Genomic DNA, 20,685 nt, shown 5'->3' on the forward strand with positions numbered 1-20,685 from the left:
TCACACTCCTGACATATGCCTTGTAGATGGTGGAAAGGCTTTGGGGAGTCAGGAGGTGAGACACTTGCTGCAGAATACCTAGCCTCTGACCTGCTCTTGTTGCCACAGTATTTATGTGGCTGGTCCAGTTTGAAGGGTGAAAAAATTGCAGGACTATGGGGAAAGGGCAGGGGAGTGGGACTAATTGGATAGCTCTTTTAAAGAGCCGGCACAGGCATGTTGGACCGAATGGCCTCCTTCTGTGCTGTATCACTCTATGATTCTATGAACATATTCAACAAATTATGTCCTTTTTGAAACAAGAATCAGTGGAATACAATCCCAGCCTGTGCACATTGATGTGCTTTACCAATGCCAATGGATTTGTACTGAAGGCTAGGAGATTATCTAATTGAGATAAGTGAGTTATGGTCAGTGAGGTAAAATCCAGACTGGGAACGCAAAGCAAGTTAACTCGCATCTGCAAAGGGAAAAGACAGGTTAAAATTTGGGGTGGACACCCTTCCTCACAAATGGGCCATGGACATGGCTTTCAGAGAAAAGGGAATTCTATCACTAAATGCAATTCCCAATACACCATTAAACATCATGGAATCCCAAGGAATAAAAATTGAATTTGACTTATTCATCAATTATTTCTTTCTTTTTTAATATAAATCAATAGTCTCAGTTAGGCTAATGCACTTTACATCTGTGACATTTTGCAAAAGCAGATTTTCATTCCATCAATTTTATTTCCTTGAAATATCTAACAGCAGTACTGGAGGTAAAACAAAGTATTGTAACTCTGGACAATTACATTTCAAGAGTTTAATAATAAAGGGTTTTGATAGAATAAATAGTGAGGAACTGTTTTTACTTGCAGGAGGGGTCGGAACCAGAGGGCACAAATTTAAAGTAAGAGGCAAAAGAACAAGAGGGGAGATGAAGAGAATTGTTTTTAATGCAGTGAGTTGTTATGAGCTGGAATGCACTGCCTGAAAGGGTGGAGGAAGCAGATTCAATAGTAACTTTCATATATATACTTGAAAAGGAAACATTTGCAGGGCTATGGGGAAAGCGCAGTGGAGTGGGACTAACTGGGTCGCTCTTTCAAAGAGTCAGTACATGCACAATGGGCCAAATGGCCTCCCTCTGTGCTGTATGATTCTGTGAGTCCAGGAAAGCAATTAGAAAAGATCATTCAGCCCATCCAGCTGTTCTGTCATTCAACATCTGAGCTGACTATTTTCACCCTTTTCTTGCCTACATCCTTCAATTTCCTACTGATTCAAACATCTGATCAATTCCCTTTTGAGTGCTTGGGCTGAATCAGTACATTCCAGTCTATTCCATCAGATGATGGCTAACCAAGAGCTCATTAGGGTTAACAGCTCTTGATTAACCATTATTTTAAAAGAAAATTACAAGAATTGCAAATGTAATATTTAACAAAAAGTCAGGTGGTCAACACCTTTTACTTCTGCCCACTTGCGCCCTGTGTGTTACCCAGTATATGCAAATCTTCCTCATTACCTAACTTCCCCTTCCCTGGAGTGAATGTCTGGGCTGGTGCTTGGGAGGGATAGAGTAAGTGAGGGTGCATGCTGTGAAGTGTTGCCATTGCTGGATGCTAAGGGGTCTGTGTCTTCCTTATATTGTAGCATATCTAGAGGGGAGGAAATAAGAAGAAAGATTAGATTGGTTGGATTGCAGCTCATGGCATTTTCATTCAACGGAGTGAAGAGGGTTTCATGATATTGTTCACTGTTAATTAATAGAAGATATAATAAAAGGAGAAGCAGGATATCCTGACAAACCCTCAGTTGGCACATACCCTCATACGTCCCATCTCCTCCTCCCCCCATGGATTTTCTCCACAGGGGAACAGTAGCATAGTGGTAATGTCACTGGGGTAGTAATCCAAAGGCCTGGACTAATGATCTAAGAGACATGAGTTCAAATCCCACCACGGCTGGGGAATTAAAATTCAGTTAAATAAATTGATATGCACCGTGGCTGCAGTGTTTACCTTTTATAAGATGCACTGCAGCAACTCACCGAGGCTTCTTCGGCAGCACTTCCCAAACCCGCGACCTCTTCCACCGAGAAGGACAAGGGTAGCAGATGCATAGGAACACCACCACCTCCATGTTCCCCTCCATCTCACACATCATCCTGACTTAGAAGTACATCGCCGATTCTTCATCGTCGCTGGGTCAAAATCCTGGAACTCCCTCCCTAACAGCACTGTGGGAGTACCTTCACCACATGGACTGCAGCGGTTCAAGAAGGCGGCTCACCACCACCTTCTCAATGGGCAAATGTTAAGTAGGTTTACGGACTCCCAGGCCACCTGCCTTTTTTGCGGCCTAGAGGAGTCCGCGTTTCATGTTTATATTCAATGTGAAGGTTGTAGCCCCTGTTCCATTACTTGAAGGGGCTGCTCCTTGATTTTTGGTTGCACTGCAGTCCCACGCTCCTGATCTTCAGTCACCCGGTGCGGAGGGGAGCGGGCAGGTCGGAGGACCTCCTCGTAGGACTGCTCCTGGGCCTGGCCAAAGTGGCCATTAACAGGTCCAGGCAGCGGGCGGTCGAGGGGGTCGTTCGGCCCGATTGCCTGCCTCTCTTCCGCGGCTATGTTCGCGCCCAAGTGGCCCTGGAGATGGAGCACGCAGTGTCTGCCGGCACACTTGAGGCTTTCTAAGACCGGTGGGCGCCGCGGGGACTGGACTGCATCATCACCCTGGCCAATGTAATTTTAATTTGATTTGATAAGTTTTATTTAAAGTTCTATTTAATTTACAGTTAATTAGTTCTAACCAAAAGAGCACCTTCTCAATGGGCAATAAATGCTGGCTTTGCCAGCGACGCAAATAAAAAAAAAGCTAGTATCAGTAATGGTAACCATGAAACTACTGGATTGTCATAAAAGCCCATCTGGTTCACTAATGTCCTTTAGGGAAGGAAATCATCAGGCCTATATGTGGCTCCAGACCCACAGCAACATGGTTGACACTTAACTGCCCTCTGAAATGGCCTAGCAAGCCACTCAGTTGTAACAAGCCACTACGAAACAAAATAATAAAAATGAAAGCGGCCGAACCCCCCTGTCATCGACCTTGGCACCGGCTACGGACAAGGCAATGGCACACCCAGCCCAGTCAACCCTGCAAAGCTCTCCTCACCAACATCTGGGGACTTGTGCCAACATTGGGAAAGCTGTCACAAACTCCTCCATCACCATGGGTATGTCCACCAGGGGTGGTGGCACAGTAGTATACAGTCAGGAAGGAGTGGCCCTGGGAGTCCTCAACATTGACTCCAGACCCCATGAAGCCTCATGGCTTCAGGTCAAGCATGGGCAAGGAAACCTCCTGCTGATAACCAACTACCGCCCTCCCATAGCTGATGAATCAGTACTCCGCCATGTTGAACACCACTTGGAAGAAGCACTGAAAGTAGCAAGGGCACAGAATGTACTCTGGGTGGGGGACTTCAATGTCCATCACAAAGAGTGGCTTGGTAGTATCACTACTGACCGAGCTGGCCGAGTCCTAAAGGTGTGAGTCCACAGCCTGCGACAGGTGGTGAGAGAGCCAACAAGAGGGAAAAACCTACTTGGCTTCATCCTCACCAATCTACCTGTCGCAGATGCATCTGTCCATGACAGTATTGGTAGCAGTGACCACTGCACAGTCATTGTGGAGATGAAGTCCCGTCTCCACACTGAGGACATCCTCCATGGTGTTGTGTGGCACTACCACCATGCTAAATGGGATAGATTCAGAACAGATCTAGCAGCTCAAAACTGGGCATCCAACAGTTGCTGTGGGCCATCAGCAACAGCAGAATAGTATTCCACCACAATCTGTAATCTCCTGGCCCAGCATATCCCTCACTCTACCATTACCATCAAGCCAGAGGATCAACCCTGGATCAATAAGGAGTGTAGAAGAGCATGCCAGGAGCAGCACCAGGCATACCTAAAAATGAGGTGCCAACCTGGGGAAACTGCAACACATGCATGCTAAAAAGCAGAAGCAGCATGCTATAGACAGGGCTAAGCGATCCCACAATCAACGGATTAGATCAAAGCTCTGCAGTCCTGCCACATCCAGTCGTGAATGGTGGTGGACCATTAAACAACTAATGGGAGGAGGAGGCTCCATGAATATCCCCATTCTCAATGATGGTGCAGCCCAGCATGTGAGTGCAAAAGACAAGGCTGAAGCGTTTGCAACCATCTTCAGCCAGAAGTGCCGAGTGGATGATCCATATCGGCCTCCACCATCACAGAAACCAGTCTTCAGCCAGTTCGATTCACTCCACTTGATATCAAGAAACATCTGAGCGCACTGGATACAGCAAAGGCTATGGGCCCTGACAACATCCCGGTTATCGTGCTGAAGACTTGTGCTCCAGAACTCGCCGCGCCCCTAGCCAAGCTCTTCCAGTACAGCTACAACACTGGGATCTATCCGACAATGTGGAAAACTGCCCAGGTATGTCCTGTCCACAAAAAGTAGGACAAATCCAATCCGGCCAATTACCACCTCATCAGTCTACTCTCAATCATCAGCAAAGTGATAGAAGGTGTGATCGACAGTGCTATCAAGCGGCAGTTACTCACCAATAATCTGCTCACTGATGCCCAGTTTGGGTTCTGCCAAGACCACTTGGCTTCCGACCTCATTACAGCCTTCGTCAAAAAATGGACAAATGAGCTGAATTCCAGAGGAGAAGTGAGAGTGACTGCCCTTGACATCAAGGCAGTATTTGACCGAGTGTGGCAAGAAGGAGCCCTACTAAAACTGAAGTCAATGGGAATCCGGGGGAAAACTCTCCCCTGGCTGGAGTCATACCTAACACAAAGGAAGATGGTTGTGGTGATTGAAGGTCAATCATCACACCCACAGGACATCGCTTCAGGAGTTCCTCAGGACAGTGTCCTAGGCCCATCCATCTTCAGCTGCTTCATCAATGTCCTTCCCTCCAACATAAGGTCAGAAATGGGGATTTTCACTGATGACTGCACAGTGTTCAGTGCCATTCACAACTCCTCAGATAATAAAGCAGTCCATGCCCGCATGCAACAAGACCTGGATGATGTTCAGGCTTGGGCTGATAAGTGGCAGGTAACATTCGTGCCACAGAAGTGCCAGGCAATGACCATCTCCAACAAGCGAGAGTCTAACCACCGCCCCTTGACATTCAACGGCATTACCATCACCGAATCCACCACCATCAACATCCTGGAGGTCACCATTGACCAGAAACTTAACTGGACCAGTCATATAAATGCTGTGGCAACAAGAGCAGGTCAGAGGCTGGGTATTCTGTGGCGAATGTCTCACCTCCTGACTCCACAAAGCCTTTCTGCCATCTACAAGGCAGAAGTAAGGAGTGTGATGGAATACTCTCCACTTGCCTGGATGAGTGCAGCTCCAACAACACTCAAAAGCTCGACACCATACAGGACAAAGCAGCTCGCTTGATTGGCACCCCATCTACCACCTTAAACATGTACTCCCTCCACCACCGGCATACCGTAGCTGCAGTGTGTCTTCTTCCTTCTTAGGCAGTCCTTCGGAACCGAGGATGACTTGCTTCCACATTAAAAATGAGTTCGCAGGTGACTGATGAGTCCAATGCGGGACCTACAGTCTCTGTTACAGGTGGGGCAGACGGTGGTTGAAGGGGCGGGTGGGTGGGGTGCTTGGGTTGACGTGCGCTCCTTGCGCTGCCTGCGCTTGGCTTCCACTTGCTCCCGGCGAAGAGACTCGAGGTGTTCAGCGCCTTCCCGGATGCTTCTCCTCCATTTTGTGCGGTCTTGGGCCAGGGAGTCCCAGGTGTCGATGGGGATGTTACACTTTTTCAAGGAGGCTTTGAGGGTGTCCTTGAAGTGTTTCCTCTGCCCACTTGGGGCTCTCTTGCCATGCCGGACCTCCGAGTAGAGCGCTTGTTTTGGGAGTCTTGTATCGGGCATGCTGACAATGTGACCCATCCATCGGAGCTGATTGAGCATGGTCAAAGCTTCGATGCTGGGGATGTTGGCCTGAGCAAGAACACTGACATTGGTGTGCCTATCCTGCCAATGGATTTGCAGGATCTTGCAGAGGCAGCATTAGTGGTACCTCTTCAGTGCTTTGAGGTGCCTGCTGTACATGGTCCATCTACAAGATGCACTGCACCAACTCACCAAGGCTTCTTTGGCAGCACCTCCCAAACCCAAACGAGGTCCAGCATCTCGTGAAGTGGTGCGCCGATAACAACCTGGCCCTTAACATCAAGAAAACCAAAGAAATCATTGTGGACTTCAGGAAGTCTAAAGGCGGAAGTCACACCCCCATCCACATCAATGGGGCTGTGGTGGAAAGGGTGGACAGCTTTAAGTTCCTCGGAGTCCACATCACGGAAGACCTCTCCTGGTCCCTCAATACCTCCTCTCTGGTGAAGAAGGCCCAGCAGCGCCTATATTTCCTAAGGAGGCTGAAGGGATGTAACCTGTCACCCCTGATCCTCTCTAACTTTTACCGCTGCACAATAGAGAGAATCCTGACAAACTGTATCACAGTATGGTATGGCAGCTGTAGCTACTATGACCGGAAAGCCCTGCAGCGGGTAGTCAAAATTGCCCAACGCATTACTGGCACCCGGCTACCGACCATAGAGCACATATACCAGAAACGCTGTTTACGGAGGTCACGGTCCATCATCAAAGACCCTACCCACCCCAGCCACAGTCTGTTTGCCCTCCTGCCATCTGGGAGACGCTACAGACGCATTCGCACCCGTACGACCAGATTTAGGAACAGCTTCTTTCCCAGGGCTGTCATCCTACTGAACTCCACAAATAAACTCTAAAGTCTGCACATCTGCCAATGCACTTTATTATGGTTATGTTTATGTTAATGTATTACAAGCCAAATGTATGATGAATATTTAAATGTCTCAATCTAAATGTACACTCTCGGAAGCCGCAAGCCTACATTTCGTTGTACTGCACTTGTGCACTAACAATGACAATAAAAGTTGATTTGATTTGATTTTTGATTTGATTCCACCTAGAAGGACAAGGGCAGCAGGTGCATGGGAACACCACCACCTCCAAGTTCCCCTCCAAGTCATACACCATCCTGACTTAGAACTATATCGCCAATCCTTCATCGTCGCTGGGTCAAAATCCTGGAACTCCCTCCCTAGCAGCACTGTGGGTGTACCTTCACCACATGGACTGCAGCGGTTCAAGAGGCGGCTCACCACCACCTTCTCAAGGGCAATTAGGGATGGGCAATAAATGCTGGCCTTGCCAGCGACGCCCACATCCCATAAATACAAATTTTAAAAAAGGATCTATAAAGGTTCCTTCTCAAATGGGAAAGCTATTTCTCTGCTAGCAGTTATGGGCAGTTTTCTCCTTTAAAAAGAATATAAAAAGTGAGAATTACCTCTGGATGCCAAAACATACACTAAAATCCAGGTATTTGAATGCAGCTATAATTGCAGCTAAAGGGTGATTGCATGTAAGGATTTGAGTGAAGCAAAATTTCCAGGTGAAAGCTGGGTTTGTAAAAGGCACTGTGCTGCCTCCTGGACATTGATGAAAAGTCACCAAAGCACGTCAATGCTTTTTAAGGGAAGATCATTGTAATAGGCAGATATGCTTACTATAGTACATTCTTAGAAGATGTGGTTGACTTCTTTTAATTTGCTGACCTGTTGGGGCCAATACACTTCTTCCTACACCAAGTGGAAATATGTGTGGTGGTTGAGTTGACAATGACTGTCTTGGCCATTTCCCACCACTGGCCCTGAGCCACTCTCTTTGGGGCCCTCCAATCTGCAAATCTGGGGGTGCTATTTCCTGCTGCTGGCTTCTCCAACATTGCCAGATTAAGCAATTTCTGCTCTGTCTCCAAAACTAAACTGTAAACTGCTGTAGGCCCATACAACTTCAGCACCATACTAATTCTCACCCCCAAATGGATAAGGCCCCAGTAAGAGACAAATGATGCTGATCCCAGAAACTGTGATCAGGTCAGCATTAATGCCATTGGGAAGGTGGAAATCCTGCCCTGCCAAACTTCCAGCAAGGGTCGCACCCGTGTGGATAATCCAGCCAAGGCTCTCATAGGCTCTAGAGAGTGCCCAGTATCTATGCAACTGTATTCTCTTGTGTCCCGGCAAAAGTTAGTCATTTCAGGAGACAAAGAGGGCAGCAAATGGGATGAAATTGGCAGAAAAAAGTTCTTAAAATAAATCTTTTAAAAATCAGGCATTTACCCTGAGACAGGGGAGTGTGACAGTTATTGATGTTATGATGTCATAGCAGATGATGCATTATCTATAAATTAGTCAGAGAAACTTGTATCTGATGGGTGTTAACTCATGACTAATCTATGTAACATATACACACACCAACTGCACAGATGTGAATACCTACAGAATAGTTCTGTTCAGTGAATAGAACCGTAAAATCCAAATCCATCTCCTTTATAGCACTATCAGTTAATTCAATAATTTTAACTGCAAGGATTGAGACTTCTGCGGAGCCCTTGTCTTAAAACTGCTGAGAGTTTCAGCAGCCCAAAGACAGCGTGTGTTAGTGCTGCAAAAAATGTTTTTATTGATATTGAAACTGATTGGTACCAGTGTTGAAATTGCAGGTGCATCGACAGAAATCCAGATTCACCTGGCAACCCTTCAATTTCCAAAGGTTTGCATAATGCAGTTTTGTGTTCGGGGAATACGTTGGAACATAGATTACACCTAATTTGGCTCTGTGTAACTTATGACAAACTAGTTATTTCTACAGTCTACTAAATTGCAGCAAATTGAAATTAACAGTAAAAAGCAAGTGGTATATTGGAGTGGTTGCAGTAGTATGCTAGAAATTGTGCTAGGAATTGTGCCATATACAATTCTTATTGTGAATTCCGAACAAATAAATTAAAATGGTTAAATGGATTATTCTATTATTACTACAATAATCATACATATGTAGGTATTTCAATAAAAAAAACAATTGTGTGTACTTATATGAATTTAAGTACGACTTCCATTCCCAAACCTGTCAAATCTCACTGTTTAGGACTGATATAGTTTGATTTTAAAACGTGACTTATTTTGATGAAATCACTCTTACTTAATAAATAGTTTCCTTTGTTCAAATGGTTTTGCAATCAAAGGTACTCGGATCATATTTTTAATACATTTTTTCCCCTGGATGTTGAGAGGGCCCTGAATATGTAAATATTTGGACACGACCAGAATAACCAGCCGTTCGCAGTGCTGGTGATGTATTTTCAGTTGGTGAAGAGTAAATCTCCTCCCTCTCAGCGGCTCCAACGATAGATAGAGAGCCTGTCCAGCGCACTACAGCAGCAGAGGAACGGCTGTGGCGGGCACGTGGTGTGCAGCCTGTGCGGAGGAGCCGGGGGTTCGGGGAGGGGGGACGGGACGGTTGCGGGTGTGACGCGGCTGCGGAGCCGGTTCGGTTCGGTGCAACATGGCGGCGGACGGATGGAAATACTGATGACTGTCAGAAAAATCGCCTCGATTTGTACGATGGTGAGTGCGAGCGGCCCCCGCGTCTCCTCCTCTCTCCCACCCCCCTGATCCTCTGCAGCCTCGGCCCGCTCGCTGTCCGGTGAACTGGGCCTCGGGGATGCGGCGGAGACTTCCCCCGCCCTCCCGGCCCTCAGGGTCAGAGTAACTCAGTACAGCCTCCAGCCCAGCGCCGGGGACATCTCGTCATTTGCTGGCAATGAAACCAATAAATATTTTAACAGAAAATGTTTCAAACATTTGTAAATGGGAAAAAATCTGCGATAAAACGATCGATAAAGGCTCAGTCTCTGACCTGCAACAATAACGGGTCTGTGTTTATAACGATTCCAGCGTTTCTGCTATGCTCATTACAAAACTTTTTAATATTTATATATGAAATATTCTAATCATTTGTTAGACTGACCGAATTTGAAATCCTAAGTGTTATTTGTCTGTATAAAATGGGCCCTTATTTGGGGTTAGCTTGTTTAAATTGGTCCTGCAGGTTGAATCTCCCAGTTTTTTTTTGTATTCGTTCATTCCAGGGGAATAATTTGCCACTTCTTCCCCCTTCCCTCTTTCTCTTTTGGTTAAATGGAGGTCATGTATAGCTTTACGAAATACTTCAAGGACGTATGCTGCAAACCTGGAAGGAAAACAATGAGCCAGTCACAATGAATGAATGCAAGTATTCAAAATATTTCTGTGCTCAACAGTGTTTGCACCTGTACATTGTATAGTACGATTATTCAGGAATTTGAATAAATGGATATTGGTAGTTGATCCAGCCAGAGCTGTGATGTGTGTAAATGACAATTGCAATTTTATGAAATACATTTACCACCTGACATTAATGTTAGGAACTTTTATCTGAAGATAGGTTTTTGACAAATTAGATACACAATTTTCAATATTCAACCATACAATTCTCCCACATTAACTTGAAATGATGTAACTTTGGTTGTAGTTTTGGTTGAAGAATGATTGATTGTGTTGCTTCAGTAATTGCCTACTGTGAAAGCAATGGGTTGCAATCTTTCGTAGTTGTAGCATCTGTTTCTCAATGACGTTCTAAAAGTGGTACTGGCTTAGTAGTTCTAGAATAATATTTTTAATGTAATTACGTTCTTTTTGTGCCTAGGATTTATGCTGGGACACGCTGCAGATCTCACTTTAGCAGCAAATTGCTGTTGGGTTGATTTTAGTTTTTTTTAAAAAGGAGCAAATCCAGTTCATATTTGCTTGTTTTTAAGCTCTGATTTGTATGTTCTTGAGATCCCAAGGGCATGTGTATAGCAAAACCAAAGCATAATTAGCTGCATTCTAAAATAACATTTCTGCTGTTTCCCATTCAAATAAATGGGACTCATCCAGCATAGTAAATTGTGATAAATAGGCCACCGCAGGGTCTTTCAACTGAAACATCTTTACAATATTAATTCTTATCCACAACAACATCTTTAACATAGAAAATGTCTAAAGGCAAGTGTGTGAGGTTTCTGATTTCTGTGTACATAGAATTGTATGTTAAGTTTCTTTTCTTAATTCTAAATACAATAGTGCAATGAAAAGTTTGATTCTTGGCCAGCAATGAGCTTCAGATTATTTCTTGACAAACTTGCAGTAATGACGGCATAAATTTTGTCAAAATGGGATCTTGGCCCAAAGATATATGAAACCTGCTGATTAGCAACCAGGATTGTTGCAAGTTGCACAAAAATATAATACAAGCCCACATAAAATTGGCACTTATGCATATTCTAAATAACATACCATTGGATCTAGCCACTTGTGTAAATGTTCATTGGATGGCTCTCGTTATTAGATACCATAGGATGGATAAAAGGTGTCCAAGTATTGGGCATACAAAGGATTCCTGGCTATAACACTGTACTGGGAGTGGCTATGAGACTTAATTTTTAATCCTGCATAAAGAAAATGGTTATACATTATTTGAGTTTCACTGTCACAGTTTAAGATGGATAAACTCCTATAGATACTTTGTTTAACCAGTGGCAGAGCTCTTTGTCACAGGAAGGGTTGCAAGCTTGAATTTGACAGCAAGGTGAAAAGTTTGTGAAAATCCTTTTATCTGTAATTCCCTTCATTTTGTGACTGACTGTACTGGAGAGTTGCATTGAACTGCATCCATGTGTTTTGAATAGAAAGGGCTAGTGGTTGACTGGTAAGCTATTACTGCACTGAATACAATTGGCAAAAGGCTTGAATACAATTGGCAAAAGGCTTTAATTCAATCTCTGAGCAATATGCTGATTATTTTTGTTAATGTAAATGAAAGATTTTTTTGACTTTTAATTTTCTTAAATTTTGCTTTGAAACAGAATTATATTCTCTTATACCCTCCTGTGAATCATATGGCAGTATTATTCTACAGTGGCGGCATCACAGGAATTTCTAAGTCTTATTTTCAATATTTTAACTGTCATTAACTTTTTTTATCGATAGCAAAGTACATGTTTCTCTTATTTTTAGCAAACAACTTGTAGATGCTAAAGAGTGAGCGCAAGGCTTTAATTTAATTTTGGGGTTCAAATGATGCTCATAAACCATTTGAACTTTGCGTTTTATTGGCTAATAGCATCCTTCAAATTCCTTAGGTAAATTATGGCCGTTTCACTCACAGCTTTCCACCCATAGATTTGCATGCAATTGTTGCAGTACTTGATTTATATTTATAGTACAATCCTGACACATTCATTAAATGGAGGAAGACTTAAAAAAAAAAGTTTATAACTACTTACCAACCAAGCTTGTTAAAGGGTTGCTCACGCTGGATTTTTCTTATAGTGCCACCTATTGTTCCTTCCTGCTTATTTTCATGATAGAATGGAATAGAAATCAGAAGAAGTCATGATCAAACTGTAAAGTGCTTTGGTTAGACCACACCTTGACAACTATGTCCAGTTCAGGGAATTAAGTGAGCCATTCAAGTGCTGGAGCCAGCGTAGAGAAAAGCCATGAGGTTGGCCTATAGTGTCGGGTTTGAGATCTGAGGAAAAGTTGAAGAAACTTGGGCTTTTTAACCTTAGGAAAGAGGTGTCCTGAGAGTTGATCTCAAACGTATATAACACACTTAAGGGAATGGAAACGGTAAATCAAAAACTACTTTAAATTGGAAGAGTAGGACAAGGAAACTGGTTCAAACTAGTAAAAGATAAATTTAAGACTTATATTAGGAAGTTCTTCACACAAAGAGTGATACTTCAAATGGATTTCCAGATGGAGTAGTGTAAGAAAAAACCATTCTGTGTACACACACACACTTTAAAGAACCGTAGCTCAATGAACATACAAACACATGAAAAGATGGACAGGAAAAGACCTGCTAGCCCATCAAGCCTGTCCTGTCCTGACATTACCAATGGGAAGTTTCAGTCATGCTCAACAAGCAATTCGGGAAGATTTGCTGGTTGAAACAGCTAGTCTGCCATTAAGGAATAAGGTAAAGGAATGGACAGAATTCTCTCTTGACCATTTCAGCGGGTGTGTGTGAGGCCTCCATTAGTGCTGTTGTGCATATCCAATCAGAACTTCTATTCTGAGTTAACTTAAATTATCTCTTTCAATGAGACAGTGCCAGTAAATATAATGGCTCCTTTTTTGGTTTTGTAATTTGGTTATTACTAAGCATATGATCAATAATACTAGCACTAATTAGAAAGCCACCAGGAATTCTTCTTTCGTTCATTCATTCATTTTTACAGGTGTAACATTTGCATAAATGCAGTATTTGTGTTGTGTGCTTTTGCTAGTGGAATGGTAATCTGGTCTTTGAACCCCAAGCAACTCGGTCATTTGGGTTTATATTTCTTACTCTGCCTTGTGCTGTTTGAATATTGTGGGCCTGAAGGTTTGGCAAAGGCTTTGCATAGTGCTGTTGTCTCCTTGGTGGATAAATCCAAAATCAAAACATGGTATTAGCAACATGAAATATATGCAAATTAATGGTAACATTGATTTCAACTTTATAAGTTCCCCGTGTAGCATCATGGAATGCAATTATGCTGCACAACAAATAGCTTGGACATTTCTGACCCAGTGGGTAATAGATTTGTAGAATAAGCTACCAGGGAAGATCATTGAAATGGTTAACGTAACTGGAGATGTGATTCTTGAGAGACAGGATCAAGGCATATGATGAGAAAATGGATAACTGAGGCTAACCTTTTGAAAAGGGCCAGATTTGCTGGACCTAGTGTGGCCTTATCCTGTTTCTTAAAAGTCTTGTGATTCATTCTGTTGTGATTTCATTGCTCAATACCTCCAGAAACAAGAAAAGGCTCTAACTTATGAATATTTGTCATTGGAGGATGAATTCTTTGTTCAGTCTGGTAGGGTCTATCAGAAAATGCAAAAAACAGCAATGCATAAAGGGGCTCGAGACTTGTTAACTTTGGGGTTCATGTGTTTATAGGCTGAAGGTTAGCAGTCAGGTGAATTCATTGGCCATCATGAAAAGGCAGTTTATCTTTTTGTTGCCAATTTTCTTTTTTTCTAATTTCCTGGAACCATCGATTGCTGGGGTGCAGCCCCTGAGCAATTATTGTCCTCTCCTAACTAGCCCAAATAGCCATTCTTCATGTGAGTCTAGACAGTTACATCACAGTTAGCCCGAGCCTTCCTTCACCTGGTGGCCACATTCCACTAAGGGATCACTGGACAGTAATCGGGAGCAGGAATTTTTCCTTTGACAGTTCAGGGCACTAACACTGTCACAGATCTGGTTTCTCAGCACAGACTTGGGATCTAACCTGGAATCCTCTCTTCTGTATGGTTCATAAAAGAAATTCATGGCTATTGGCCTGAATGAAAGGGGCTGTTGGAGCATCTATAAATATCCTGTAATGTGGTTTGGGAAAAAAGCATTATGTCAGTGATTCATTACAGATGGTTATGCAGCCATGTAAATGACAGGCTTCATCTGTGTTTTATTTGCCTACTTAAACAATACTTCATCACAGATAGGTATGCACAATAGTGACAAAGTCCTGACTTGTGGGATATCAAGTGGTATTCAAAGGGAAGAATAGATGAGCAGAGGAATTGTGATGCTGGAGTATATACGTAGTGCGAATGACAGCAAGTGGGAGGTAGAATTTCTTAATTTCCCGAACCTTGACCTGGCGAAGCCTGTGCTATTTTAAAATAAATATGTAGCAGTGTAACTATATTTTAATTAATACCAGTTTTTATTTAGGTCACTGAATGGAAGTGGAAATTAATTCCACCCCCATTCATCTCCTCACTCCTCCTTTCAAGTGCCTGTACCTTCCTCCCCTCTCCCTACTACCCCCACTGCCACCTTGAACACCTGAACCTTCCCCTCTTCTCCATTGTCCTGTGCCGCCTCTCGCCACTCCCCACTGCGCTGAGCACGTTTGCCTTCCTCACTCCCAGCTGCCTTTGAAAAAGACTCCATTGCCATGTGTTTGTCACCAAAAAAAAAGCCACGTACTTTTTCAAAAATCAATTTTTTGCCATTGCTGATTATACAAGTATAAGATTAGCACTGATACAAGTTTACTCCTGAGATTTGAAAACCTGAATAAGGTTATTTTTGATACATAATTGCATTGTGATGGCTTTTGAAAAGCATTTCACAGGCTTGGATTGCATGATCTAACGTCCGTTCAATTTTTAAAAATCTCCTGAAAAGACTTGACCTTTGCTGTGTTATCAGCATTCCCTTACTTTAACTCCGCTGCTATTCATTATACGCATAGACAGTGAATGTTGACCTACTGCAAGGGTCACATAGCTGTGCCAGTCCTTGTGCACTTCCTAGTGGAAGAGAAAAGGGATAAAGGTCTAAACCAAAAATATAATAAAAAGGACCAGCTAAAGTATAATTTAGATCATTCAAAAGTTTTAAGTAAGAGAGGAATCTTACAGTACTAGTAGAATCAATTAAATTCCACTAGAGCTGCTGTTAATCACCTGGGATTATTTACACTTATATTTAATATATCCATTTTCTCCCTGTCTCAAAAATAAAATCCGATTGGATCCTCAATCCCTTTTTAAAAAAAAATCATTCTATCTCCTCTGCTCCTCAAAATGTATGTATTAAATGAGCTTCAGTAAGTTTTTGTCAGAACAGTCTCTTTTTACTTTGAGTCCTTATGCTTCCTTTCATTTTGATTCCGTCTTTTCCTGGACTCATTGTGTTGAGAAATCTCATTACTCATGAAAGAATCGTTAATTACTCTTTCCAATAAGATCTCAAGTCCCTGAACTTCCTGCTGTCGCCCTCCATGCTGCCATAAATATTCACCTTTGCACAGAATTATTGCAACACAAGTCAGATACAATCAGCAGGTATTTATATTTGAGTATAGTTTTTAATGGTATTTTGAGGCTGCAGTCATACCAGGCAATTACTCCGTTTCACAGAATCACAGAAACCCCACGGTGCAGATAGAGGCCATTTCGGCCCATCGAGCCTGCACCGACACATATCCCACCCGATCCCCGTAACCCCTACATAACACATATCCCACCCTATCCCCGTGATCTCTTCTCCATCTCGCTTCTCCCTGCTGACTAGAGCAGAGATGCTTTCCCATAGTGATGTGGACAAATCGACAACCCAGCTTGCTTTTGTGCACCTTTTAGTGACGTGTTACAGAGCTGTATACTGTTGCATAATGAGAAATAGCAAAACAAATGTAGAGGAATGTTCAATATTTTTTATGCTGGCTGCCTAAACCAGTGATTCTGTTGCCCTGTAAATGAATGATAACTCTGGTTCTGTACCCAAAGGGGATTCTGTGATGATTTTTCAAACATCATTTTTTAAATTTCAGGTCTTTATTATTGATTGATCTGGCTGAATCTGTAATTTGAAATATGTTCTTTTTGATCCTCATGTTATTTGTTCCCTTTGCAATTGCTCTTTACAAAATCGCATGGTAAGTGTTTTAAATTTGGTTGAGTGTATCAAAATAGCTTTTTATTTTTCGCCTTGGTCTTCATTCTAGTAGACTATGCTCAGTTGACATTAATGCAATGTACAGTTGACACTAAAGTTGCAAATGTAACCCTAGAAAGAATAAGAGTGTCTTAAATCAGATTAGGCTACTAGGCCTGGTGCTCAAAGAGATGGGAGCTGTGCTAAGGGAGCCCTTTGCTTAAAAAAATTAACCACTTGCCAGAGTCAGGATTGTTCCCATGTACTGGAGGGAGGCTAATGTAATATTCAAAAAGGACAAGTCAGAACCGGGAAATTCTAGGCAATTAAGTTGACTTCAGTTATATGCAAGTTGCTCGAAGAGATCATTAAGGATACTAATGTATGACCACTTGGCTGGCGAAGGGGTTATTAGAGACTCTCAACCTTCTTTTCTAGAAATCATGTTGTATCTCACCAACTTGTTTGAATTTTTTTTTAAGGAGATTGCTAGGTTGATGGATGAAGTTAGCCTGGTAGACATAGTATATTTGGATTTTCATCAAACTATTGACCAGGTGAAACCCAATAGGCCAATTTATAAGATAGAGACTTGTGGGATTGGAGGGCGGATCCTTGGGTGGATAAGGAATTGGTTGCATTCTTGTAGGGAGGGGGCTGTTAATAATGGTAATGGTTCTGTGTGGAGACAGGTGGAAACGTGTTAGGACCATTATTCATCACAAGCTATATTAATGATCTGGATGAAAACATTGGAGGGACTGCAATTAAGTTTGCAGATGACACAAAGATTTGTGCTGGTATTAAAACTGGACGAGGAAAAAAACTACCATCAGGTTTAGATGGGATGGGGAATAGATCCGCATCTTGGTTTGACAATATCTAGAATACAGTTTTGATCCTCATCTGAGGGAGATATAGAGGTCCTGGTGAAAGTTCAGAGGAGGGCCACTAGACTGATACTTGGTTTAAAAGCCCTTGGTTATGATGGGCTTGGAGAGCTGGGTCTTTTTACTCTAGAATTGCGTAGACTTCAAGGAGATTTGATTGACGTATTTACAATAATGAAGGACTATTTAAATTACAATAAATAGTTCAAGAACCAGGGGACATGAGTATAAGAAATGTAAACCTAGAACTACATTAGATGTCAGGAAGTTTTTCTTTTCACAGTGGGTCATTGACATTTGGGACAAGTTGCCTTGCTTTTGCAACGAGTGCGGATTTGTTGTAAACATTCAAAAGGGAGTTGGATGTGTTCCTGACTGAGGCTGATATCATTGCATACCTAAGGTAGATGGAATGTTGGGTGATGTGCTTTATGGTCACTGTGGTCTTCTGAGCTCTTATTGATCACATTCAGGAGTTAGGAATTTCCAAGAATTTTTTTTCCGTGAATCTGCCTAGGGTTTTTTTTTTGCTGTTGGTGGATGGGAGCATTAGGGTCATAATGCTTAATTGCAACATGACTGTATATGTAGACTTGATGGACCAGCTGGTCTTTTCCTATCCATCAATTTTGTATATTTTCCAAAATATTGTTTACTCCATCAAAATCAAAAATCAATGATGATGGTCAAGAAAAAGAGGGAGAGCCACAGCAGGTCGGGTGCAGACAGAGGACTGTGGTTCAGGTAGCGCAAATACCCAGGGGAAACTGCTACAAAAGTTTTTATAAAACGTTCTTGGAACCTCCTCCTCCTCTTAAAGCATGCTGGGCATTCAGATTGTGACTGCTGTCAAGGGGCTGCTGCCAGTTGTGAATGCTTTAGCAGACCAGTACAGTGACCTAGTGGAGCGAGTGTAAACATCTCTTATGGAATGACAGTTATGAATGGACTCACTTAGTTCAATTAGTACAACTTGTAAGTGCATAATAATACAAAATAATAATCATACTACAGTTTGCCATATCAGTAGTTCGGTCACCTTGCTTGACTTAAACAAAATGACACCTAACTGCCCTCTTGCACTCTCCTGAGCTGAGTGAATGCTTGCCCATGTGGATTTCTAGCTAAAAATCTGACTCTTTTTAAAAAAATCTCTGTGTTCACAACCTGAGAGGAATGTCTATATCAAATAATTCTTGCCAAGTACCCAGAATCACGGGCCTTCCATCACAATGGTGTGAGGTGTTTATCAGTTGCGGAGACAGGCTAACGAATTGCTTATTGTTAAGTCTTTGGGAAAACATCATCAGAGCTTAGCTCATTAACCTTTTAACCATTTTTGGTCTCTCTTTGTTGGAATAAACCTGTATGAATGCACTTTGTTTTAAAATACAATCTTAAATGTAATTTCTCCCTCCCCTCCCTCCATTCCTTTCTGAGAAAAAATGATTAAAAAAATCCAAAAACGTGGATCCTGGGATCTGCTGGGATAGTGATTTTGGTAGACTGCTTTATGGGGAAGGAAAAATTATATTTTTGTTGTCCCTTTGACATACATCTGTGGCCAGGAGCTTTCTGTTATGGGATTCTATTGGCTCTGTGTGCTCATTTGATCCCCAAAACATTGGTAAATTAAAATCCTGGAAACACATGATGAACAGAATCTAATTTATTCTGTCACTGTAAACCAGTGATCCTAATTACAAATAGGTGGAATCATGGAATACAATCCCTAAAACATTGGTAAAATCCCATATCTCCACTAATATAAATGGAATTTGATTTGGGTTGCCACAAATCTGTAACCCAGCAAACTAATGCTTGATGGTTTGTCTAATTTCAATGTTTTAAATCATATTGTTTCTTATTGGAGCTCTGAAAGCAGTAACGTTTAATCGTATTCATATTTCTCCGTTATAATGCTTCAATACTGTTTGAATCACTGATGCAAATCTAGTTTTTTTTTTTTAAATTGAATATGGCACCAATTGTCTGCGTGATTTTAAAAAACTGGAGCGCTCAAATGCTAGGTGAATGCTTAAGCCTTATACTGCTAGCTGCTGCAAGGAGTTCCAGGCTCACTGAGCTACCTATTGTTTAGGTTTTCAACCCATGAACCATGATGTTGAAACAAGCCCTAGATATTACAACCAAACGACTCGTACTACAAAAGTAAACCTGTAAAATTATTTTATAAATACTAATAAGTAGTTACTAGTTTTCTTGTTGATAGCTACATCAGGAAAAATTGAGGAAGCATATATTCTAAATATAGAAACTGTATTAATTCATTCCAACACCGAGATGTATTGTTTGTATATTGAGAATGTTTGAATTATTCTGTGCATTAATCTTTTCTATCCTCCAGTTAACAATACACATTCTTTGTGGTAATTTTTGCCTTTCTTTGGTCCTATTTCTAAGCCTTTAGCTCTCTTTTTAAATTTTTTGTACTAATTTTTCCAATGGTTGGTTGCCTGATTGGGGAGAACTTTATTTTGTTTACCCATCCTACTTGGAGCCACTCTTTTGAGGTTGGTCACATCAGTGAAGGCCACATATCATTCTTTTTACTTGTTGGAGTATTGAACACTTTTGTTTCTGTGGACAGTTAAGTGATCTAGTTCCTTTTCTCTCCAGTTTTGAAGAAGGGTCAAACCCGAAACGTCAACTCAAATTTCTCTCCACGGATGTTGCCTGACTTGCTGAGTTTTTCCAGCATTTTCTGTTGTTATTTCATATTACCTGCCTGGTTTCAGAAGTGCCTCTCAGTTTATAGTGTAAAAAAAAAGGAATTTACTTCCAAATACTGTGAAAAGTTTCAGTTCCTTGCTTGAAGTCTTTGTTCTCGCACAGTGTGCGGTTTATCGTGAGTTGCTTGGAGTGACTATTTCCAATAGTTCCAATGCAGCTGAATAGACCTACAAAATGCGCATATGTCTCTTGATGCAGTGTGCAATTCCATCATTGCAGAGCCCTTGTCATTTTTGGTTTCATTTATTGATTTCACTGTGCTCCAGCTCAATTATTGCCTCCTCACTGATCGAAGTGTTAAAGAACTATTGAAACCAAGTCCTTTGGGATGTGCACGTAGATGAGAAAATTTGTATATTTGTAGTATTTGAGAACAGCAGTACTGTATAAAAAGGGAATGCGACATTCCTGTCTGGTAGTTGTCTAAGGTGACTGTTTCTAAGGCCGGAATTTTGCCAGCGCTCAGAGGGTGCGTTTGGAGGTGGGTCCGCTGTCCAAATAGCAAAGATTGACCGGGTAGGAAACCCGCTCTCAACCCATCGCCACGCGAGTCTCCCAGGCGTCAGGTCTGTCAGCAGT

At 42.1% G+C, this 20,685-nt stretch overlaps 1 protein-coding gene across 3 annotated transcripts in view; it reads left to right on the top strand.

The window, feature by feature from the left end:
- The first annotated feature begins 9,274 nt into the window (after window positions 1-9,274).
- Window positions 9,275-20,685, top strand: part of LOC147125232 (ubiquitin carboxyl-terminal hydrolase 12) — a 48,227-nt gene continuing 36,816 nt past the window's right edge. Inside the window, exons 1-2 of one of the 3 annotated variants that reach the window (XM_085999652.1) lie at window positions 9,275-9,552; window positions 10,132-10,215. In XM_085999652.1, coding sequence (XP_085855778.1) covers window positions 10,210-10,215 — 6 coding nt within the window. In that variant the 5' untranslated portion in view covers window positions 9,275-9,552; window positions 10,132-10,209. The remainder of the gene's footprint in view (window positions 9,553-10,131; window positions 10,216-20,685) is intronic. The other 2 variants (XM_085999642.1, XM_085999631.1) reach the window with 2 other exon arrangements.

The sequence above is a fragment of the Somniosus microcephalus genome, chromosome 1 (assembly GCF_052327205.1).
Source record: "Somniosus microcephalus isolate GS21.2 chromosome 1, FLI_Smic_1.0, whole genome shotgun sequence".
In the NCBI taxonomy this organism is placed as follows: domain Eukaryota; kingdom Metazoa; phylum Chordata; class Chondrichthyes; order Squaliformes; family Somniosidae; genus Somniosus; species Somniosus microcephalus.